At 47.0% G+C, this 24970-nt stretch overlaps 1 protein-coding gene across 5 annotated transcripts in view; it reads right to left on the bottom strand.

The window, feature by feature from the left end:
• KIF13A (kinesin family member 13A) overlaps positions 1 to 24970 on the bottom strand; it is a 227114-nt gene that overhangs the window by 73193 nt on the left and 128951 nt on the right. For all 5 annotated transcript variants that reach the window (XM_045295731.1, XM_045295735.1, XM_045295736.1 and 2 more), the window contains exons 4-10: positions 18018 to 18110; positions 15853 to 16033; positions 13893 to 13980; positions 10999 to 11133; positions 10273 to 10385; positions 2552 to 2663; positions 2035 to 2247 (exon numbers count right to left, since the gene is read on the bottom strand). In XM_045295731.1, the coding sequence (XP_045151666.1) occupies positions 2035 to 2247; positions 2552 to 2663; positions 10273 to 10385; positions 10999 to 11133; positions 13893 to 13980; positions 15853 to 16033; positions 18018 to 18110 (935 nt within the window). The remainder of the gene's footprint in view (positions 1 to 2034; positions 2248 to 2551; positions 2664 to 10272; positions 10386 to 10998; positions 11134 to 13892; positions 13981 to 15852; positions 16034 to 18017; positions 18111 to 24970) is intronic.

Below are 24970 nucleotides of genomic sequence, written 5' to 3'. Positions count from 1 at the left end.
AAGTGAAGCTGTTTCTTACTGATTTGAAAGACGGAATAGCCTTTTATAGCTACTTTTCTTTACTGATGGGAATACATATGGCATATGCTTTGCTTGGAAGCAGAACATTTGGTTACAATAGCAATAACGTCCCTTGGAGTTTGTTCAGTGAGAATACCCAGAGCAAACATTTAAATATAGGCATCGTAAAAAAAAATGGTTTCTGGACTTAACTTGGCAACCATATGCTGTGACAGCCTACAGCAACATGGGCCTCAGCCGAGCCAAGGGCTGGCACCTGAAGGATGGCAGAGCTTGGGCAAGAAGTTGAAGTGCTGACCATCAGGGTAGAGGCTGGCCAAGTTGTCCTGAGTCTCAAGGTGTTAACAGAGCCTGAGGGTGGCCTTCAGTGCTGAGTACAGGGAAATAGAGATGAAAAATCTAAGTGAGTCTGCTGCGTGGTTTCTCCCAGTATTTCTCTGGCCATCTGGTCTAGATCATGTGTTGCAGCAGAGAGGCAGGGTCAGAAATGAGTGGAGGTAACTGGATAATCCACTCATACCCCAGTTCTAGAACCAATCAATAGCCTTTCCTCCCAGTAGCATGCCTTCTTTCAAAGTTTATCTACACTTTGATGTTTCTGTTGTTTTGCCATCTTTGTTAGAATCATTAAAAAAAAGGTACAACATTAAAAAAAAACCACGGTCAGTGCACCGAACGCTGACTTAACAATGAAATGAAAATGAGCAACAGTTACTGGGCACTTGCAAGGGACGGTGCTAAGTGCTGTCAAGTACCAAATGTTGCAGGGGTGAAAAAGGGAACACTAAGAAAACATGGCCTCCTGCAGTCCAGGAGCCGACGGTCCAGAAGAGAAGGATGTCCAAACAGATAGTCCCACGAGCCACGGTCGTCGGAGAAGCACGGCCAGGATGCTCCCTCAAGGCAAGCACGGCAAGGCTGGCTCGCACACGCTCTTAGGACACCAGTCCCCGGAGAGGACATCAAGCTTGGTAAAGCGAGCGGCATGGGAGACGAGGCAGGCCCTCGACAAGGTGGTCTGACCCCGTGGCGACAGCACTGGGCTCCAGCACAGAAATGAGTGGGAGGATGGTCCTGCACGGGGAAGTGTTTGGCGCCATTGGGCACAGGGTCGTTCTGAGTCGGAACCAATGGAGGGCACCTGGTGACAGCCACACGGATTTTATATGTTGATTACTTTTGATTTAATTGATGGATTGAAACAAGTACTTAATCGGTGCCTGGCATATAAGTGCTCAATAACTTTTGCCATTCCCCCTCCACTAGCCCCAGCCAGTTTCACGCTCTCCCACCTGAAGAAGAGGAAGCGGGGGGGAACTAACAGGCATATGTCTGAGGTGCACGCCAAGCCTTACGTCACAGAGGTCTGACTGAAGCTAAGCCCCAGGGCCTCCGCCTCAGGCTTTTCCCCTATTTTAAAGAGACAGGGCCTCTCTCAGCCAGCATCAAGCAGCAGCTCATTGGAATCATGTATGGTTGTGACTGTTTAGGCAAAGGCAAGGGAACCTGGTAGCCACGCCCAAGTAATGATTCATCTTCTGCCAGGAGCTGATAAAAATGAAAAACACTTGGCAGTTTCCGGATGGTTCCTAGTATCGAATTATCAACCACCACACAGCCTCTATGATGTACCGAGTAGAGGACATACAACGAGCATCTCTGAGAACTACAAGGCACAGTGCAAACATGATCCGTGATGTGAATATACTAGGAAGACAACAGGCTTGCCTTGTGCTTGGTTTTTTAAAAGAATTTCACATCAGAAGAAAGGTGAGTTCGAAGGCTCACTGATTTGGAAGTAAACGATTAGGCAAGAACGCACCCTTATTTGCTTCCTCACCTGGAAACTCCCGGGACAAAGTCCGGAATTAGTCCTGTTGGTCTCCACCAGGCCTAGCCCACGGCAGATGCCAATAAACTCTGAAATGACCCAGAAGCGGGCACGCCCTCACTGATGGCATCCCACAGGTGAGGGTGCACCCCACAGGTGAGGGCGCGCCAGGCGGCATTTACCTCAGCTTGGGAGAGCTGCTCTCTCAGCTTCTCCACTTCTTCCCGCAGCTCCCGGATGACCCTGGCGTTGGGGTCCTCGTTGACCACAGCATGGTTCACAATCCTTTTGGCTCGATCCGCATATCTCAGCGTAGAGAGGGTCTCTTCATAGTTGTCTGCTGCGGGGCTGATGGTGGCGATCATGGAGGTCTGGCTGTTGCCTCCCAAGTTGTCCTGCAAAGAATGTCAAGGGTTCCCTTAGGGACGGAGGCCCCTTCCGCACACAGCACAGGGAACCGGGCTGCCTTTCACAAACCATTTTACGATGGGAGGAGAGGGGGCCTCGTCACAATCACAATAACTAGTGATTCCCCCGGACCGGGGTTGGGTGGGAAAAAAAGCACCAGAACAGAGTCTGCGTTCCACACCCCGAGCCGTTGGGCTAGGAGTGTTGCCACTAGAGTTCCCTTACACATCGGCTGTCCCTTCCCAAGGCACCCAGCTGTGGTTGGACAGGCACATGAGAACAATGGAGTACCTTGAGAAGCCACGTGAGCACTGAATCCCGGTAAGGCACAAATTTGTTTTTACCCTTGCCAGCTGCTTGGTCGGCCAGTGATGAGATCACCAACCCCAAGGTTGTAAGAGACCTGCCAAAAAAAAGGGGGGGATTAGCTTTTTATCATGTTTATTTTGGTTTCATAAAACAATCATCCTTCGAGGGAATAGGCAGCAAAGATCAGAACACATCTCTACAATGGATGCAACCCCCCCCAATGCCACACCCTGCCCCCGCCCCCGCACGGAGTCACCCCCCAGGCAGGGTTTCCAAGATGAGAAATCTTTACTCCTCTTTCTCCCAAGGAACAACTGGTGGATATGGAGTCAACAGTCCGCTGCCTAACCCACGGTGCTACCAAGGTCCCTTAAAAGCCTAAATTACTTTTCATAATAGGGGGTGGGGAGTAATTAATTTCAAAGAATGAATTTGGAATCACTATAAGGATATAGCCTGTCTAAATCCAGGACTCTGTATAGACGCTGGAAACATTACATTTATATGATCAGACTAGAGAATTTTAATTTACTCCAAATGTTATGGTTACCAGTCTGAACCATTTACATCCGGGGTCTAACTTGGAGCCTTCTGGGTTCTGATTTTGTTTCCCAGAATAACCAGGATCCCCTTTCTCTGCAGATGGCAGGGTATACCGCATTCATCTGCTTAGAGCAGGCACATGCATTTCAACGTAGAACACATTACAGCTGCACAAAAGCAAAGAACCACCCAGCAAGAGTAACAGCTACTTTTTAACTTGAGCTACCCAAAAGAGAATCACCTGAGAGCTAGCTAGAAACGCAGACCCTCAAGGCCCCCCGGCCCCAGACCAAAGACCTACAGAATCAGAACCAATGAAGGGGATCTTCCAGCCAGTCCTCTGTACATTACAGTCTTAGAAAACACATTCAGTTGTTGAGATCCCTGGCCCTCAATGTGCTGCTTGAGATGCAAGTTCGTAAGCCCCTGCCCTAAGCATTGTTGTTATTCGCTATAGCATCATCCCCATGACTCGTGAATCTGGCCACTGTGATCTGTAGGGTTTTCGATGGCTGATTTTCAGAAGTAGGCGCCCAGGTCTTTCTTCCTAGTCTGTCTTAATCTACAAACACTGCTGAAGCCTGTTCAGCATCATCGCAACATGCCAACCAACAAGGACAGTTTGGTGGCTGTGCATAAGGTGCACTGACCAGGAATCGAACCTGAGTCTCCCCCATGAGAGGTGAGACTTCTACCACTGAACCACCAGTGTGCCCACACCTGAGACACACTGAATGAGAAGTATAAAGCGGAGCAGGGCCCCCAGTTGATTCTGATGCAGGCTAAAATGTCAGTGCCCCACAACTACAGGCTGGGCCCAGGAGCATTTGTCCATGGCTAATGGATGCTCTCCACATCTGGAGCAACGAACATGGTAAAAACAATAGGTCTGTGGTGCTGAGGGGCAGAGGGGACATTCTTATGTCCCCGTTAAAGTACCAAGTGCACTTTCACAAGGAAATCATTTGGATCCTAAGTTTAGTAGTCAGTAGCCAGAAAACACAGAGGGGCACAATGATGGTGACACGATAGCACACAGAGAAAATCTCTTGTAAAAGATTTAAAATTAAATGTACTACTTATTTATACTGGTGAGCAAGCCCACAAGTTAGCAGACAACCTAGAGTGATCACTTTAGGATTAACAAGGGAAACGCCTACTCAATGGAAGAAGAAATCCCATTTGTGATGGGAGAGGAAGCGGGGAGAACACCAGTGAAGCATGAAGCAGCAGCCCCAGGAGATGCCTGCTGTGGAGCACAGCGGTACAGCGTCACCGAACGGCTCAGGCCGGTTCCGTGTGCACAGTGCTATCCAACTTCCCAAGGCAGAGATCCCGATCCCAAATAAAACCATGTTCTTGCCGCCAATAGTGTGCACACACTCAACACACGAACTTTGTTCAAAACTATCACAAATACCTTTGAGCGAAAAACCAAACAGAAAAACCATGAAGTGCAGACTCAGGAGGACTTGGCGATGAGGGGAAAAAACTAGGTCACTCAGGGGTGAGGGGACCAACCCTTAAGCCACCCTAGATGCTAACCCTTAAGCAAAGAGACCCAAACCAAATCATTGTCACCCAGTCGATGCTCTACAGGACAGAGTTGAGCTGGGCCCGGGGCTTCCAAGGCTTTACATCTTTACAAAAGTAGACAGCCTCATCTTTGTCCCTGGGAGTGACTGGTGGGATCAAACCACTAACCTTGTGGTTAGCAGCTCAGTGTATAGCCCACTATGCCACCAGAGCTCCCTTCAAGTAGTGACCCAGGGTCTTCAAAAACAAACACACAAAACAAGACAAAAATCCACTATGGTTGGCCTTTTAGGACAGAGCAGTATGCTTTTAAGATTTCTGAGACTGTAACTCCTAACGGGAATAGACCACCTTGATTTTTCGCTCGTGAGGGCCTGGTCAGTTTGAACCGGTGACCTTGTGGTTGGTCAGCAGACTAGTACTATAACATAAATTATATGAAGGAATACAGGAGTGACCTATATTGATATGGGTACAACAAGTGTTCAAGAGAACCCACTTGAGGGGAAATGTTAGCTATCCTTTATTCTACAGTGCCACAGTAATGGAAATGGAAATAAACCAGAGAAATGAGATCTTCATTCGATGAAAACGACTTACATTTAATGACTGGCTACTGTGAAGAGTGAAAAGGGACCGTTCTTGGTGACATTCCCAGGGACGCTTGAGGAAGAACTCCATCCTTAGACAAGCTGAGCCGGCCAGACTCCAGTAGCTGGAAGAGGGCCCCTCCTTCCACCAGCAACAGGCAGGTGGAGCGGCAGCCTGGTTTCAGATACATGGCCCTCCCTGTGGGGAGGCTGATGAGCCCTACTGCCCATGCTCCCAGCATAGAGCGGCTGTGGGGCGGCCACCCAGCACCGTAGGCCTTCAAACCAAGGAATAATGTGAGGTTTAAAGCTCTTAGGAGCTTACAGAGAGATGCTGTTTCTATATCCACAGGACGTTTGGCAGGCACTAATGTCTGTGAGGTCCCTGACAGGTCTGGTAATGGGATTACTAATGCTCCATCAGAAGACACCGAGAAAAAAGGTCAAGAGAAAGCTGCACAACATGTCAGATATTGAGTTCATGTCAGCACTCAACTTGGCCTGCAAGCACTGATTTTAGGGGTAAAGAAATCATCTGTGCCCCTATGGCACAGGATTTCAATATATTTTACTTTTTTTAAAGCCCATGTAGCTAGAGCTCCCACCACCCGTCAGTCAGCTGTTGTGCTGTAGGGGCTTGCATGACGCCCTGAGGCTGGGAGCTAATGCCACTGCTATTACCAAATACCAGCAGGGTCGCCCAGGATCAATGGGTTGCCAGGGGGCTTCCAGACTAGGAAGGCCTGGTGATGTACTTTTAAAACCTGCCAATGAAAACCCCATGGGTCACAATAGAGCACTGTCTGACACAGTGTGGGAAAATGAGCCCCCGAGGTTGGAGGATACACAAAGCACACAGTGGCCGCAGCACAGAGCTGGAGGATGCCAGCGATCCCGAAGGTGACGCAGGGCCAGGCGGCACTCTGTTCTGTTGCACACGGTGGGTTGCACACCATGACTCTAGCAGACTATTAGCAACAACGTGAGTCAGGGCACTGGGCTTAGGGGCAGGCAGCTCCACCCCTCTCACAGTGATGTCTGAGAAAAACACAAGGCCCGTGCGGAAACATCCTTGGGATGGCAAGTGTTTAATGAGAAAAAAAGATTCATGCTTTTAAACACAAGGATGTATAGCACCCCCCACACTTCTCCACTCAAAAAAACCCTCCTTCCTGTCCCTTTACAAAATGATGTGGACTAGCTGCTGCCCTAGACCTGGTGTGCCTCTAGGCCAGGAATCAGGATTCAACAAATTAAACAGAGCCCGTTTATTATCTCGTGGCTCTGGAGGTCAGCAGTCCAGAATGGATTTCAGTGAGCTGAAAACAGGGTGTCTCCGTCCACCACTCCCCACTCAGCCACGCCCCTCCCAGCCCAAGCCCCCACCGCACAGCGTTTTACGAGCCGCCTGCACTCCTTGGCTCATGGCCCCTTCCTTCATCTTTCAAGTCAGCAGCGGCTAGCTAGGCCTCTCTCACTGCACCACTGTGCTGCTGCTCTCCTGGCACTCTCCCACACGTACCCTTGTGGTGACACTGGGCCTGCCCCCATCACCATTCCCTCTCAAGGACACGACCTGAATCGCATCTGCTGAAGCCCTCTGCCATGGGAGCATGTAAGGCACAGTCGGAGGTTCTGGGAATGTGGCGGGGGTATGAGTGTGTGTGTGTGTGTGTGTGTGTGAATTTCTGCCACAGTGTCTAAATTACTTTTGCATGTCACGCAGGGCCAGAAAGGCGGCAAAGGCTTGCTGGGTTTTTATGCTTCCTATGTACCATACAAGAAGATTTTAAGCAGTTTGTGGAACAGAGTTTTTCCTGAGACCTTTTAAAAGACTTCTGAATCTCCACATCCTTAAACAGAGATACGAATACCTGAATATGCTCTGGAACCCACAAAGAGCTAGCCAAACAAAGGTCCTATTTCATCACCAAGCAGCAGAGGATGAACATACCTGTTTGGAGAAGAGCTAGCACACAAGTAAGGAAAGAGAGTGTGATGTGGGGAGAGCTCCCATAGGTTCAACAAGTTATCGTAGAATAGAGGCATGCTACCGCAGCCTTGAAGGAGTCCATTTAGGGGTACTACACTTAGTGTCCAAATGAGGACACCTCTGAGAATTCAAAGGACCACTCTTAGTATTTACTTCGGAACAAAATGACCACCAGGACCCTTCATTGGAGAGTCATGTAATCTGGTGTCAATTTGGGACTTTAGAGTGAAGGGGTGGAGTCTACTCTGTCAAATGGGTCACAGCCAATGAGATTTCTGTGTGGGCATGGCTTCCCCTAAGGATTCTGGGAATTCCGATAGTTTCCTCCTTGGAGGCGGGAGACACTCCTTTCTCTCTGCTTACTCCCTGGGAGACATTGTGGCTAGTAAGACACATGGAACTAAGCTAGTGCCCTGAGCTGGAGAAGCCACATGAACCTACCCTGATGCCACTAGACCTCTGAAGCTAGAGGGCCTCTGCCAGCGCTGAGATGGTTACAACGCCACTGGATCCAAAGACTTTCTACCCACTGGTCTGTGACCGCCCTGCATTCAGTGTCATTGCATGTTTCTTGAGTCTGAAGAGGAATTTATAGATTGGTATTAGACATAATGGGCTAATATTGGACTTACAGGCTTGGACTGGACTGGGTTGGGATGCTTTCTTGATGTACAATTACCCTTTATATAAAACTCTGTTATACACATATGAGTTTCTGTGGATTTGTTTCTCTAGTCTTCCTGGACTAACACACACGTGATACCCTTCAGAGAGCCCAGTGGCTGCGTCTGGGCTGTAGAGACAGAAGACCTGGAATCAAATACAAGCTGCAGCAATGGGAGTCGTGTAACCTTGGACGAGTTAACTGATCGCTCTCTGCTTTGGTTTCCTCATCTGGAAAGCGGGGATCACAGACCTACCTCACGATGCTGACACGAGGGTCAGACAGATCGTTACATGCAGATCACTTAGAACCATGCCTGGCACAGAGGTAAGAGCTCAATCAATGGTCCTCGTCTGTCCCTACCAAGGCCACACACGGGAGGGGGAAGTTCGTGGGAAAATCCAAAGGAAAGATCGTGGTGCTTTTCCACGCACTTTTTGAGCCTCCAAGTATCTACAGGGCAGAATTCCGAATGGTTCCTCAAAAGCCTGGCCAGCAGCAGCAGGCCGGCCAAGCCCAGCACCAGTCAGCACCCGTCTTTGGTACCGGCTCCCTCAAACCCAGCTTTGGCTTTCCAACCTGGTTGGAGCTCATTAGGGGCACAGAGAGGCAGTGCCAGTCTGAGCTCTGGTGATACCTTGCCATGAAGTTCAGCAAAATCCTTTGTGATTTGCACAGGAGCCAGGAGGACTGGCAGATTAACCCCCCCTCTCTGAACAGCAGTCACTCGCTGGGAGTATGGCTCCGACCATCTCCTGTGGGGTTCTGTTTTATTTCTAATTTTTGAACAGCTGTCTGCTGAAACCATAATACGCTGACGTCCTTTTGAAATGCAGGCTGCAGAGATCTGTTCCTACGTATGTGTTTCTTCCCATCACGTTCTGTCCTAACCCAATCTCAAAGGATGGCAGTCCCACCGAGAAGACGGCCAGCGTGGACAAAACTGCTCTCTGCTGAGCTCAGAGCGATGATGATGGTGGTTACAAATAGCCACCCTTAATATTGATTCAGTGCATGCTGTGCGCCAGGCATTGTTCTAAGTGGTATTCCACCCTCAGCGGTTTTATGGAGTAGGCCCTCTTATTGTGGGCATTTCACAGATGAGAAAAGCGAGGCAGTGAGTGGCCATGTCACTTCCAGGGACACACAAACTGAGCAGGTGGTGGTGCTGGATGGAGCCAAGGCGGTCTGGTGTGAGGGCATACCATGACCAGATCCACCTCTGTAGAAAGCAGAGAGAAGTCCTTTGCTCATCAGGAGCATAAACCATCCCCCAGCCCATCGTGGCCTGGTCCCGGTGCATCTTTCCAGCCTCATCTCTCTCCACCCTTGAGCACAGTCCCCACCTGCCCTGGGTTATTAGGACCCTGTGTGACAGAGGAGAACTGATTCATGGGGCTTTCTAAGCTGTAGTCTTTATGGAAGCCGATCGTCATCTCTCTCCTACAGAGCAGCTGAGCGGGCTTGAACTGCCAGCCTTGAAGCTCACAGTGGTGCACGTGACTCTTGAGCCACTGGGGCCCCTTCCTTTACCGGGTACTCACTACTGCATCACTGAAACGAAAACCTGTGACTGTCTAGGGATTTGCTTCCCCCTCTGGGGGGCGAGAATAGCTCTGTCTCCTTTTTCCGTGGCAAACTCCTACACATCCTTCACTGCCCTGCTCTCTGTGAGCCAGTCTCGGAAGAGGCTATGGGTTCATCTGAGGTCACATGGGAGTAAGGTTGGTCTTAATCCTAGATGAGCAGTGTTCTTATGAAAGAGGAACAGATACACAGAGCCAGAAAAACAGAGGGATTCTAGTCATTTAAAGGTGCACTCATAATTGAAGAAATGCCTAGGCAGCCAGGAGCTAGATGATACAGGAAAGGATGTTTTCTCAGAGACTTGAGGGAGAATTCAGCTCAGCTGACACACTGATTTGGCCTTCCACCCAAAGACTTTCGGCTCTTATAAACCGCTAGCTTCATAGCCATTTGCTTTAGACGCTCCAGGACATCACTCCTGAATCTCTACAAACCCAGTGAGAGCGTAAGGCACACAGCACAATCCCAGTAGCGTAGTTATTCAATAACTATGTGTTGGCTGTTTATGGATGCTGACATTAAAACCGTATTAACCCTACAAAGGGATTCCAAGCAGATTCTCTGTTCAGAATAAGCTCCCCTTGTCCAATTTGGATAGGATCTGATTTATAAAATTGTGATTTGCATCTTCTTCGAACTACATCACATCTGATGCGGCACCCAGGCTTTCAACAACCTGCCAGTTACACCCCTCACAACACTGCACACACCCCCACCACCCCCAGCCATGCAGCAAGTTGGAGCCCATGCTCCAGGATCCCCGCAGCTGCCCCTTGCAGGGCCACCTTACTTGTTAATGTTGCTGCCCTCTTTCAGGCGCTCGCCCGCAGCTCCCGTTTTGGACACTCTTTCGCTGCCTGCCAGGTCCACCAAGCTGACCTTACTGACTTTCTCTCCCGAGTTCTGGTTGCAGGAAACAAGAGGGAACGGCACACATCAGCATCCATCTCACTCCAGCAAGGCAAACCTCTCAAGAAGATGCTATCCTACCGGGGGAGCTCATCCGGACCAACAATCCATTGCCCAGTCAAGGCTGACATTCGAATGGACAGCTAGCGTTCTGTTCTGCATCTGGGGAGCAAGTCCACTCAGCTTTCCAGGGGATGGATTGGCAAGAAGCTGGGGGTTTGTGTCCCTAAGGAGGTGCTGGGACACGAGGCTTCCTACACATGCAAGTCAAATACTGGGAAAAGTGCTCTTAAGCCTAAAAGTCATGGTGTCTGCTACAATGTCCCTCAACCACCCCAAGGAAGACTTGGTTGTTTTAAGGGGCATTTCAGTAAGAAGGGACCCACATGTTATGTGGACAGCATCCTGCTCTTGAGGGAATTCACATGACAATCTAATTTTCTAATATGTTCCATACACAGCGAGGCCAAGCAAATTAAATGGTTTAAAGAGTTCAAATCATAGGTAGAAGAGCTGCTGTCTGATCCTCACTCAAAATCTCATGGCTCCCCTCCACGACATGTCGAGTGTCCTTCCACTGCTACCCAACGGCTCCCCAGCCGCTCACCCCAGACTGCAGGTCAAAGAGTGTCTGGGTGATGATGATGTTGAACACAGCGTGGGACCGGCTGCTCTCCTCATTCATGTTGGTCGCAGCGACCGTGCGAGACTTATTCCCCTCGGACATCAATGACTCAATATCCTAGAGGGAAAACACAATGAAGCGAAAAACAAGAACACCATCCGGCCTACTGGGCGTATCTGTTCATTCTGCTCCCTCTCGACGGCCCGAGAGGAGCCCTGGTGGTGTCATGGTTACACATCGGGCTGCAGTCCCCATGGTCGACAGTTTGAAACTGGCAGCAGCTCAGCAGGAGAAAGACTCTGCTTTCCACGCCCGTCCACAGTGGCAGTCTCAGAAGCCCACAAGGGGCCTCGGGGAGTGGGCATGGGCTCGATGGCCCCGTCATGATCCTGCCATAGAAGCCCCGCTGCCTGTTCTCCACTGGCCATGGGTTGGCATGTTCCCTCTCTCGGGGCTTTCTAGATTGAATAAAAGGCTTCTTCTCTTCACCCCCCACCCGCCACCCGGCCCATTGTTTCCTTTCTCTTGTCTTGGCCTTCTCACTTGTCACCGAGTTAACTCCAACTCACAGTTGTCAGATATGACAGAGTAGAACTGCCCTGTGGGGACTGACTGCTGGGCTTAAGCTGCCAGCGATTTGGTTGGCAGCCGAATGCTTAACAGGTGCGCCCCTTCTCTGTAAGTCCCCATTTTCTCTTTTGCAAATTCCCTGGGAGTGGCTAATCATTACTAAGCACTGAAGACACACCTAATTCTCCTGTGCCGGGCAGCTTGTCATGGAACCCCCACTATTAATATCCCTCCCTCTCCCCCAACACCATGGCCTTGAAAGGCAGCCGCTCCTTTTTCTTCTGTGCATGTGTGCTCCTGGAAGACACCTGGGTCTTAGAGCTTAAGAAGTATTCGATGAGTGAATTTTATGAAAGAGGCATTTTATTGATGCCGCCCCCGGAGACGCTGAAGTGCAGCAGGGTAAGAGAACTCCCCTCACATTTAGTAAGACACAGAGCCGGGGTACCAAACCCAAGCTCCCTGGCTCTTACTTAGATGTAGACCAATGAGAGAGACCCAAGAGCCCACTCTGAGTTTCTTGAAAAAGTAGCTGCTACATCGACACACTGTGGTTATATATAATCTGTTGTCAATTTGAGAGGATTTAGAGTGAAGGGGTGGAGTTTAGCCTGCCAATCAGGCTGCAGCACGATGACTTCATTTGGAGGTGCTACGGAGATAAACAGCTTGTTGGGGGTGGGACACAGGCTCACCCCCTGGGGGACATTGCAGATGACAGGCCACATGGAGACAGGCAGATGGCAGTCAGGGTCTTGGAGCTGGAGGGGCCACGTGGAGACCCCTGCCAGCACTGAGACACTCCTACTGCCCCTGGATCCGCAATACTGCCCACCTACTGGCCTGTGATCTTCCTGCATTTGGCATCATTGGGTGCGTTTTTGTGAGTCTGAAGAGGGCTTTGTGGATTGGTGTTGGACATATGGGCTGGTGTTGGACTTATGGACTTGATCTGGACTGGGCGGGGATGTTTTCCCAATATCCAACTGCTCTTGTATATAAAGCTCTTTTTTATACCCATGAGAGTGTCTATGAACGTTTGTCCAGTCTACCCGTACTAAAACAGACATGCTGTGTGGCTCAGCGTGTGTGTCAGGCAGGATTCCATTCATTTCAGAATCTGTAGACGTGTCGAGAGACAATCACCCCATACTTCTCACCTGAGCAATACTAAGAGCATCGTCGCCAAGACAGCAGGACCCGGTTACCAGACAGAGTGACTTCACGCTGAGCTCACTGAGATGGTGCTCAAACAGCCAATATAATATATAAACAATACACATAAGGATGGCCATTTATTCCCTCGCCTGCATTCTTCAACAACTGAGAGGTCATGAGATCTCCAGAGCAGGGAGGATAGAAATGGAGGGAAACACCACAGAGGCAGGCCTTACGGAGGCATACAAGATGAGGGGTAAGTAAAAGGGCAAGGGGGAAAATTCAGAAAAGCAGAAGACCCAGAAGAGGAAAAGTACTGCAAGCTGAGCTGGAGGGGTTGTCAAGAAGGGGCCGGGCGAAGCGTTGTTTAGACTACCAGATCTGCCTGGAAGGGCATCATTTGGCGACCTGCGGGGGAACCGGTTCCACAGGCCAGTGGAGTGAAAACATTCCACAGCCTGGAAATGCAGGGCATTTTGGCTACCCTGTGAAGACTTCCACCAGAGTAGCCTGAGGAAGGTGATGGGAAGCCCCTTTCTCTTGGATTACTCTTGTCTGGCAGAGGCCCATTTAGGGTAGGCAGGCATGACATGAGCTCTGGGGACCACCTGAAGGGGGCACCACTGAGCAGTTGCTATTAACCTGGTAGGGCCCAACATCCCTCCCTCAAACATAACAGACACACAGGGGGATAGCAGCCAGGCAGGAGGGGACCCAGGGGAAACTTGCCCCCGGGTACAAGTCCAGAGGGTCGGCAGACAAGGTTCGGGTGGCCTCAGAGGTGCCCACACAGGAAAGAGGTGCCTGACTGAGGCAGCTGGACAAGAAGGTGTTTCTGGTCATCCATTTATCAACATCTGCTTATCTTTGAGTTGGGGGAGGTGGGGGGCACACACACGATTTGGACACTGCCCTTGCGAGCTTGAAAGGGGTGTAGAGGTGGAAGGCATATAATGTAGATTCCATTTCTTGTGTCCCTGGGGCTCATACCGGGTTTCTGAGGCGGTGAACGATATCAATATGCTATAAAACATCAACACCAGTACACACTCAACATCATTTACACTCTTTGATTTTCTGTCTGTATTTTTAACGGGGAAAAACAAAATAATACAAAACCACTTTTTTTTTTTTAAAATAATACTTACTTCGAAGCTAGTAACAGCCAGTTGAGATAAACCATCCACATATGGTCCCAAGACTTTATGTTCTCGAACTTTAAGAGACTGCCTACTCCTTGGTTGGGATGAAAAAGGAATGAAGGAATTAGATCAAATTTGGAAACTTTCCTTTCTTTGCAAGTATGCAGAAACAAAGATAGCATTTTCAAATGATTTTTTTAATGAACAGAAATATTCTAAAAACGACTTTATTTGGATTAGTTAAACATCATTGCCTAAGAGGAATGTCTTATGTTCCGATTTCTATTTAAAGGAGTTTACTATTTAAAAAATGGTCTCCCTAGCCCGAAACTGAACACTTGCTAATGCTAACTTTTCTAGTAGATGCACTTCGAAAATACAAAATATTGCATAGGGGGGGGATTTTTTATTTTTTAATGTTAAGAAGTGACGCAAAGAATATGGCCAGGTTGAATTTAACCTTAAGGATGTTTGTTTTGTTTTTTAAAACATTTAAAACAATCAACAGTGTTTATACTTACACTTCAGAGACACTGTGTTCGTCATATGTAGCTATCACCACAATTGACATAAACTCAGGACTCAAACAACGACTCTCCCTCCCTCTCAGGCCTGGTAATCACTGATAAACTAACTTTGTTCTCTACACACTTGTTTTTTTCCTTGTAAGTGGGATCATATGATACCTGTCCCTTTGTGAATGGCAGTTTCACGTAGCATAATGTTTTTAAGATCCACCAATATTATGCATATGCATAAGAAAGGAGGTTACTGTGAGGAGTCAAGTGTGCCTGGCCCAAGCCACGGCATCTTCGTGGCCTCGTTCATATGCATGTGCAACCTGGACCCTGAATAAGGAAGACTGAAGAAGAACCAATGCCCTGGGGTTATGTTGCTGGTGAAGAATCTTGAAAGTACCACGGACTGCCAAAAGAACAAACACATTTGTCTTGGAAGAAGAGGCAGGGATGTTGAGACTTGGGTCATTGCTGTCCTTTGGACATGTTATCATGAGAGACCAGTCCTTGGAGAAGGACACACAGATCTGCCTGGGGGGACATCATTTGGTGACCTGCGGGGGAACCGTTTCCACGGGCACTGTGAGTGAAAACAGGGCATGCAGGGCATTTTGGTTCCACTGTGAAGACTTTGCTTGGTAAAGTAGAGGTGCAGTGAAGAAGAGGAAGGATCTCAAGAAGATGGATGGACACAGTGGGTTCAAACATAGAACGACTGTGAGGATGGAACAGGACTACGGTTTTGTTCTGTTGTATCGAGGGTCACTATGGGTTGGAGCTGACTCCATGGCCCCTAACAACAACAACAACAACAACACAAAGAGCGAAAATAGTTAATGCATTTGGTTAATCACAAGGCTGGATGGTCAAGCCCACCCTGGGGTACCTACGAAGAAAAGCCTGGTGATCTTTATGTAAATAAACAAATGAATAAAGAAGCCACTGAAAATCCTATGGTGCAGTTTTACTCTGAGACACACAGTTCTCACTAGGAGCCACAACTGTCTTGCGGGCACCTTTCATTTATTTTTTTTAATCTTTGCACGTTGGCCGTTGCTATCCTTTCTCGATGACTCCATATGTTATCGCCCAGCCCCGTGTATCTGTAAGACGCTCCCCGTGTGAGCCCACTGGGCTGACTTGTTTCAATTCTCCAGGCACTTGGCCTTGACTTTAGAGGTGCTCTTTGCAATATAAACGAGAGACCAACAGTAGAAACTCCCCTACAAAATGGCCCACCCCTAGCAATGTGACCCACGTGCACTCGGGCCACTCTGCCCGAGCAGTGGGCACACTGGGAGGTCTGCAGGCTGCTGACTCCTCAATCAGTGAACTGAACTCAGAGCAGTGACCAAGTCCTCAGAAACATTCATAACTTGCCATCTCAACACAGGATCATTTAACATAGTCACCTCTGTTTATAGGCTAAATTTCAACCAGTTACTCACCCTTTGGGGTCTAAAAGGTCCCGGACTTTCTCGTTATAGATTTCCATGTAGGATACCTCCACTTTGAAAGTCTGGGCTTCGTTTTGCTCCAGAGAGATCCTCTGAAACAGGGCGCAGCACAGCCTGGGGATGAGGCCCAGCTGCTCAGCATTGCCCATCATGGAGAAGGACTTGCCCGAACCTGGGGAAGAGCAGGCAGACAGGAGGAAGGGTGAGGGAGGAAGCGAAGGCGAGGAGGCGGTGTCAAGCCTGCACACCTTTCACATTCACCAGCTAAGGGCACTCAGCAGAAAAGTGGCAACCCAAGCTCTCAACATCGATGCTCCTGCCCTCTCCATTACATTCACACCCTCCAGCCTGGCTCTCACTGAAAGATGCAGAGGGCACCTTGTTTATGAATGGATGCACATATCCACACCTGCGAAAATGAGTTAACTGCTTAAAAAGCTTTACAGTAAATACACTGGCTAAAACAAGAAAACAAACCCCCAAACACCCCACTGCCAAGAGTCACTTCTGACTCACAGCAACCTGAGGTTATAAACCTCTGAGGGAGCAGTCTCATCTTCTTCCTGCAAAGCTGCTGGTGGAGTTTCACTGTCGGCCTTGTAGCTGGCAGGCCAACACCTAATAGAGAGCACTAAAAGGGCTCCTGGAAAACACCACCTATCCATTATTAAACAATATTAACAGCATATCATCCTTTTAAAAGACAGCACATCACTCTTGCATAGTCTATTTGTCAGAACGCCTTGAGAGAGATTCTCTTAGGGGTCTCCTCGTTATCCCGTGATGTGACTGATGCAGGGTAGCACTGAGACTTAGGGACCCCTAGTGGTGCAACAACAAAGCACTCAGCTGCTCTCCGGGAGACAGACGTGGGGAGGTGCCCCGCACAGAGAACAGCTCAGAACATGCTATCTGCCATGCGGCAATGTCACACAGGGCCGTAACTGACGAGTCAGAAATGGCAGAGCGGTGTTCAGAATTTAAGCTCTGATACCATTCCCTCCTTTGGATTTGGATCTTATATTTTAAAATCCTTGGATCACAGAGGCTGATATGCTTCTTCCCTGTGGACTTAGCTGATGCCTCATGTAGATGGCTGCTTCTTTGCAGAAGGCTATGGATGACAGTGGAAGCCCAAAGTCCATGTGCAGAGTCCCTACAAGGATTAAGCCTCTGGAGACTCCCCTCTGAACATTGTCCAAGGATGTGAACAGCCTTGCTATCAGACAGAGAGCACTGTAAAACGGATTACGTCTGATGCAGTTAGGTGAAAATGTAACACCTTATCATTTGATCTTCTGTTTGATCCATTTTAAGGTCGTTTCAGTGTTTAATATTTTTCTGCTTTCTCTTCTCTTGAGGTTTTCCTCCGGGTTTCTTTTCATTGTTGTTTGTATGCGTTTCATATAATTTTTGTATATGAAATCCAAGATAGGTAAATCTACAGAGCCAGTAACTGGATGAATAATTACCTAGGGCCGTGGCAGGAGAGGTTGGGGGGAAATGGGAGTTAACAAGGAGCATGAGAAGAAAATGCTCTGAGGCCGATTGTGACGATGTCTGCATGACTCTTAATATTAGATGACTAGGGTTTAGGATCTGTGAATTATATGACAATAAACTAATAAAAAGAAATTATCATTTTTTTAAAGTAAAAAACTCACTTGACAGGGCTTAGGAACAACGACGCCGACATGGCTGAAAGACTGATGGCTATGCGTGTTAAAGGCTGAGTTACGGGGCTGGTTTTGGGGCTTATTAGTTTCAACCAGTTCTGCCCAAAGCTTAGGTTTAATCATTTACTACTCAGTAGCACCTGAGTGAAAGTCCTCCCTATCGAGTGAGACTACACATTTATCAACGGCTTTTAATATAACATTTACTATTTGTACCAAGGGGCTGGTGGGTATTTTTCTCATTGAAATACAAGTGAAAAGTACAACTTAGGAAAATGATACTTCCTAGGTTGAAACTAGTTCCGAATTTTAACAGGGAAATTACCCAATTACCAAAGTTGTCGAGCTTCTGAAAAAAAGAGTCACTTTTGATCATCTAATTAGGTTCAATCCACAAAGTTAGAAGCATATTCTGTTGTTCTAAGTTTTTATAAATGCCTATTGAATATCACTGGGCACAAAATAAAAGCACTCTCTTACCTGTCTGTCCATAGGCAAAAATGCAAGCGTTATACCCCTGAAAGGCCTTTTCCAGAATTCCTTCCCCAAGGCACTTGAAAACCACTTCTTGACCTAAAAGAAACAAAACCAAATAATAACAAATAAAAATATGAGACAACAGAGAGAGAATTTCTCTTAAGGTTAAGTTTTTTAATAGCTCCTGAACACAACAGCAACATTCTCTCAATCCAAAAACAGTTCAAAGTGCACTACCGTGCGTACTGTGGGTAGCATTCTGTATTAAGAGGTCAAGAGACACAATTCCCAGTACTCCTCGGCACCATGGCTCAGTGCCTGGGTAAGTTCATGGCTGGACACACGGTTTCCTTCTAAGTCCTGTCCTAGGCACTGACCTTCCCTTTCCATGGCCAGCAGGCTACACAGAAGTGTGATTTGGTTTAGTCTCTTTCTAAATCTGAAGATGTAAAAATAGTCTCAGCCTGGAACACCTCATTCCCTCTCTGGATTCTGAGCTTCCAGCTATCAGGAGCCCCCGAGCACACATGCCCGATGCCCCCGAGCAGGGTTTTCATACATACATGCCACGTGGTTACTGCTGGAAAGGTGTGTGGGGCACACAAGTACTGCTGGAAGACTCACAGGCACATTGCAGGCCTGCAGAGTGGGGCATGGGGACAGGTTTCTCTGGGAATCTGCTCGCTACACACGAAAACTTGTTTGCTTTGTTTTTTTTGTTTTTTTTTTTGGGGGGGGGCGTGTTCTGTCATGAACATTCTAAACTCCAAGCAGGCTAAAAGGAAAGGTACAAAAATTATTGTAAACACGACGCAAAATTCACTTTCCTTTGAATCTGGTGACTCTTGTTACACGCAGTCCCGTCACTGTACAAACAAGCAAAGATCACCTGCTGACAAGTTGACAGAGGGAGCCCCTAGGTCCAGAGAAGGACTGCTCCACAGGGGAGCCTAAGCAGTGGCCTTTTGGAAGCACATTACCAAGCCTTCCTTTTTTGAGTGGATCTGAACCGCCAACCTTTTGGTCAGGTAGCCTGATGCTTAACCATTTGCGACAGCCAGGCAACACCCTTTCCATTATGAACATTTAGAATATAAAATTGTATTCGCCTTCCTCTGGGCTCTTAAGTTCTGAGAACATCACTGTCCATGCATTGCAAAGGCTACCGGGTTAATCACCTTGACTCCTGCCTGGAATGGGAAACCCTGAGGGCAGAGGCACGTTACATAATTGCAATCTCATTATCTTTGTAATCCTGGTGCCTGGCATAGAACGTTGCATCAATGTTTGTGGAAAGAACGGGTTAGTTCAACTTTTTAAACTCTACATGCTATTGCCATATGCCAATTATTTTTACGTTTGAAAATAAAGCAAGCTACTGGTAAGATGTTGGATATACATTCTTCTTCTCTTATGCAAGGTCATATCAGAATTTAGCAGTCCTGATATACAGTGAACCCTCGCCACTTCGCGCTTCGACTTCCGCAGCTTCACTCTATTGCGGTTTTTGCGTAACAGCACCCGCTGCCTACACCTGCTCCTTCAGAGGAAAAAGATGGCGACCCACCTGTAGAGTACATCCCTTAAGTCATTTCATAGGCTATTGATTACAGTATTTGTAAGAACTATGTATAATAATACTGTATGTGAAATATGTAATACTGTAAACTAGATGCCATAAATAATATAATAAATAATAAATGATAATTGTAACGTCCAAAACGTTTTACTGTATTTTCCCTTTTTCGTTTAATAAATTGGGTCATACAAGTGTCATGGTGACTAAAGGGTGTTTTTTCATGTCCTCTATGCTCTAACTACGAAAATATTTGATTTACAAATAAGGAATCCTACTTCGCGGAAGTTCATTTATCACGGTAGGGTCTAGAACCGATTAACCGCGACAAACGAGGGTTCACTGTACTGTAAAGGAGCCCTGGATGGTAAAGTGGGTTAAGCACCAGGGGTGTGTGTGTGCTAACTGAAGTTGGTGTTTAAATCCACCAGTCATTGCGAGGGCACAAGAGAAGGCTGTGTGCTCCCATGAAGACTCATGTGCACCCTCCAAAAGCCAATGGGCCAGCCTGCCCCAGTGTGGCTGTGAGTTGGATTGACGGGTGGCAATGAACTGAGAGAATGGGGTCCACTGTACGACTGCATCCTGGTTGTAGGGCAGGACTCTGACAGCATCCAACACCAGTGAGGGTGGAGAAACAAGGATTTTCATGTACTATGGGTAGAAGAGATGGATTCAGTCAACCTGAAGAACAACCCTCCAGCACCTAAAGGGAAGCGTCCACCCTCTGTGTCAGGGACACACTCCGACAGAGGCCCAACCCTCTCGAAAGGCTGTGGACAGCATGCAGTAACACTGAAGACTATAATCCCCGGGTGGCACACACTTCTCACGCACTTAGCTCTAACTGAAGGGCTGAAGGTTGGAGTGCAACCAGACGCCCTTTGGAAAAAGGCATAAACCAGCCACTGAAAAGCCCTGGAGCACACAGCTCTACTCTGTTTGGGTTTTACCCGGAATTAAGTCAAATAACCACTAACAGGAGCGTGGATGAATAAAATATGATGATTCTCTATGATGAAATGCTATAGAGTGATTTTAAAAGTCCCTGTGTGTGAACAAGGCTAGATGACAGAAATACTGTTTGAGTGTGGAGGGGGAGAAGGAGGGGCAAAGCTACGTTCAGAATTGTACATATTATATAAAACCTTATGTGAAATCTTGAGTGTGTATATACGAAAACAAACTTGAAGAAAGTACATAAAATTTACATATTTGATTTCTCTATTTCTGACTTCAAGTATCCAGTTGGTATCTAAAGGGATTTCCAAGTATCTTGACTAAATCGGTAGATATTTTATAATGGGTGTAATCGCAATTATTGCTCTTGCCCTTCCTGAACACAGAGGTCTGCGATGGCTACCTAAAGATGTGTGTGCGTGTGGACACATGCACCCAAACACATCTCCTTGCAGGAAAACATATTATTAAAATTATAATCCACTAAATAGATGCTGTTGTTACTGTTGTCATTAGCCACCATAACACAGGCCCCTGACTTATATGAACCCATGCAGCGTAAAAAGGATGGTATTCAGTCTTACGCACTCCACGACTGGGTATGGATGGGACCCTTGTGATTCATGGGATTTTCAATGGCTAGTTTTCTGAAGCAGGTCGCCAGGTCTTTCTTCCTCGTCTGTCTGAGACTGGAAGCCCTATTGAAACCGGCTCTGCTGAAACCTATTCAGAATCAAACAGCATGCATTCCACCACTGACACAGGGGTGCAACTGTACAAGAGGTGCACTGACCAAGAACAGAACCTTGCTTGATCTCCTGCATGAAAGGTAAGACGTCTACTATTGGCCACCAATTTCACATACACTCACTAAACACACAAACACCGACACGTGTTATAGTAGAGCTATGATAGGGTCTTGTGTTGCTGAACAAATATTTCACTCACCCTATCTCATGATCTTTGATATACACATAAGGGGGCTTCAAAACGGTTGTGCAATTATGGAATGAAAAGATAATGGAATTTCCAGATGAACTTTTTTGAAGTCTCCTTATACATCAATATATTTTTCTCCTACATTTTCTCAAAGGACTTTACGTATCCCACACGGATTCCTAACCCATTAAAGCAGAGCTCACATCCAGAACTGAACCCTTTACCTGAGGAGATCCTGAATTCAACAAGTCCTGAGTTTAGCTTGTTAGAACGGTTTGTGGTCCTCAACCAGCTCCAAGTGCCATCTGATGGCTCTCTATACAAGCAAGGCTTTCTTGCCACGGGCGGATGAATGGAGCAACTCCTTGATCTTCCATACTGCTTAATCAGCCCTCTGGAATTGGTTGGGGTGAGGGTTGAGGAATTAAGACTTGGCTAGTTCAAACCCCCAATTTTTCAATTTCATATTTTGTAACTTGGAGAAAAAAAGCAAGAGCTGGAGTTGTTGAAGGGATTCAACTAGAGAGAAGCACCCTGGCCCGAGACATTTTATCACAGCTACAGAGTCTGAAGGAATTAACCAATCAAGAATTTGTCTCTATTTTTATATTGAGTAGTGAAATGTAGCACTTTATGTTTCTGATACCACACAGGCTAGAATTAGGAGAGATTATGTCTCAATATAAGAAAACCACGTATCCTCACAACTAGACTGACAACATCCTGGTAAAGGGAAGAAATACTGAAGTTCTCAAGGGTTACAATGTAATGAGATCCATAACCAATGCTTTTGGAAGCAGCAGTCCAGAAATTAAATGCTGCATCGCCCTGGGAAAATCGGCAAGATGAAAGTGCAGCTGACCCGAGCCATGGTATTTTCAATCATCTCATATATATGTGAAAGCTGGACAATGAATAAGGAAGACTGAGGCAGAGCCCGTACAGCTGAACTACAGTGCTGGCAAAGACCACTGGATATACAGCGGGATCCCAGAAGTACAGCCAGAAGGCTCATTAAAAGGAAGAACGAGGAGACATCGTCTCACAAATTATGGGTATGTTATCAGGAGGGACATCAAGCTTGGTAAATTACTTGGTAAGACCCTCAATGCCGTGAATTTACACAGCAGTGCTGACAATGGGCTCAGACAGCAATGATTGGGCGGAGGGGCCAGGACTGGGCAGTACTGACATTGGGTGGCTTGTGTCAGACACACCTTCGTTGTCCTCTGTGCTCTTTAACATTCAAAGAGGTCTTTTGTAGAAGGCTTGCCAATGCAATATACAGCTCGATTTCTTGCCTGCTGCTCCCGTGGATCCTCGTGTAAAACAAAATCCTTGACAATCCCATCTTTTCTCTGCTTATCGTGACTGGTCCAGCTGTAAGGATGTTGGTTTTCTTTGGGCTGAGCTTAATCCACACAGAAGGCTGGAGTCTTCGATCTTCATCAGGCAGGTGGGGTCATTTGCTTAACACAGGTAGTTAATGAGCCTTCCTCTAATCCTGCTACCCTACTCTTCTCCAATCATTTGCCCAGTATCAGACTGAACAAGCATGGTGAAGGGACACAACGCCGACACTCACCTTTCCTGAGTTTAAACCATTCAGTATTCCCTATTCTGTTAAAAAGATAGCCTGTTGATCTATGTAGAGGATTCACAAGAGCACATTTCGTGCTTGGAATTCCCATCCCTTGCGATATCATTCATGATTTGCTATGATTTTCACATTTGAATGCCTTTGCATAGTCAATCAAGCACAGGTAACCATCTTTTCGGTGTTCTCTGCTTTCAACCAAGAGCCACCTGACATTTGCAATATATCCTTCTGCATTCTGTTGGATCACTTTCCCTTGGCATGAGCACAGATAAGGATCTCTCCCAATCGCTGACCAGGTGGCTGTCTTCCAATTACAGTCATATTAACTGGTCTTGTAGGCATATGGATAGTATCCAAACACAGACAGAGATTGTACTTCAGGATAGATCCTGAAATGCTAGTTTTTCCCCAACAGTTTTATTGGCAAGTAGTTTACATATCATATAATTCTTTCATTCAATCACACCAAGAAGAGTTGTCTAATTACCCCCACATCAATTTTTTTAGAACATCCCCCCCTCCTATGATGAAAATCCCCCCCAGGATGAGTTATGTAGTCCCAATCCACTCCAGTGCCCCCTCCCACCTTCCATCTCCGCCATATCCTCCTAGATCTCCTTATTCTCCCATTACCCTGCATTCCCTACAACCCCTTACATCAGTTATTCTCATTAGACATCCACTCCTCCTGTGCCTCACAGCTGGGAGACCCAACAGAAAGCAATAAAAAACAAAAGAGCACAAAGGTGGTAAGGCTGAAAACATAACCGTATACCGACAGAGATACAAATAATGCGTAAGAAGGAACAGGCCCCAAACAACATTCAAAAGCCAGGAAGAAATTTCTTTCCTAACCAATAAGAGGTACTTGCACCCAGAACAAATTCAGGTAGGCAGGGTGGTCAGCTGGCCAAGTATCAAGGTTGATCCAGTGTAATCAAGATTACAATAGTCTCTGCCTATTAGTAAGGCTGTTTGAGACTCTTGCCTGTGGCTAGAGTAGATCTGCCAGTGGCTCAGCCTGACTAGATTATCTGCAGATGGGTTTGGGCTCCCACTGTCTCTCATAGCCCTCCACAAATTGGGTGTTCATAATCTTTATTCAAATTCTGTAACTGTCATCTGTGGATCACACAGGCTGGTGTGCGTCTTCCATGTGGACTTTGTTGACTCCTTGCTTAGATGGTGCTTGTCTGAATACAAGTCTTTATGACCCCAGACAGTCGGGATACCATCTGCTTTCTGCACCACACTTTGCTGTAGCACCCATATCTTCCGTGACCATTCCATGAAGGTGAGTATTGAGGAGGGCCATGATGTAAGAACTGATTGTTCCTAAGTTGGAGCTCAGATGTAGTGCGAGCCCCAAACCCATTGCTAGATCTATGCACTGTTTTAAGCTGCTGTAATTTGGGAGCCAATACATATGCCATATCATTCCATAATTCAATCATGTCAAACATACTTGTGCAATGAAATGCTATTTTTGATGATGAATGTCATACCATTGCTTTCCAATTTCCCATTCCCTGTACAGCTGTCTTTGTATTCAAAATAGCCAATACCAATCCATTTCAGAGTTGGAAACAGAGTTGTATTCAAGATGGCCAATACCAATCCATTTCAGAATTGGAAACATGGTACCTTAACCACAAGAAAAACAACTATGACAATGACTAAAATATAGGCCCAACTTCATTTCTGATTACTTCAATTTTCCTTCTGTCTTAATTAACAGTAAGTGTCACTCACTGCCATGGAGTTGATTCAAAGTCACAGCAACCTAATAGGACGGGTAGACCTTAGGGTCCCTGTGGGTTTCCGAGACTGTAATTCTTTATAAAAGAAAGCCTCCTCTGGGGAAATAGATCTATAAGCCTA

The sequence above is a fragment of the Echinops telfairi genome, unplaced genomic scaffold (assembly GCF_000313985.2).
Source record: "Echinops telfairi isolate 266 unplaced genomic scaffold, ASM31398v2 ScPeMD7_5868;HRSCAF=6743_0, whole genome shotgun sequence".
NCBI lineage: Eukaryota > Metazoa > Chordata > Mammalia > Afrosoricida > Tenrecidae > Echinops > Echinops telfairi.
Note: the sequence above shows the minus strand (reverse complement) of the source record. Positions and strands in the feature narration are given on the sequence as shown.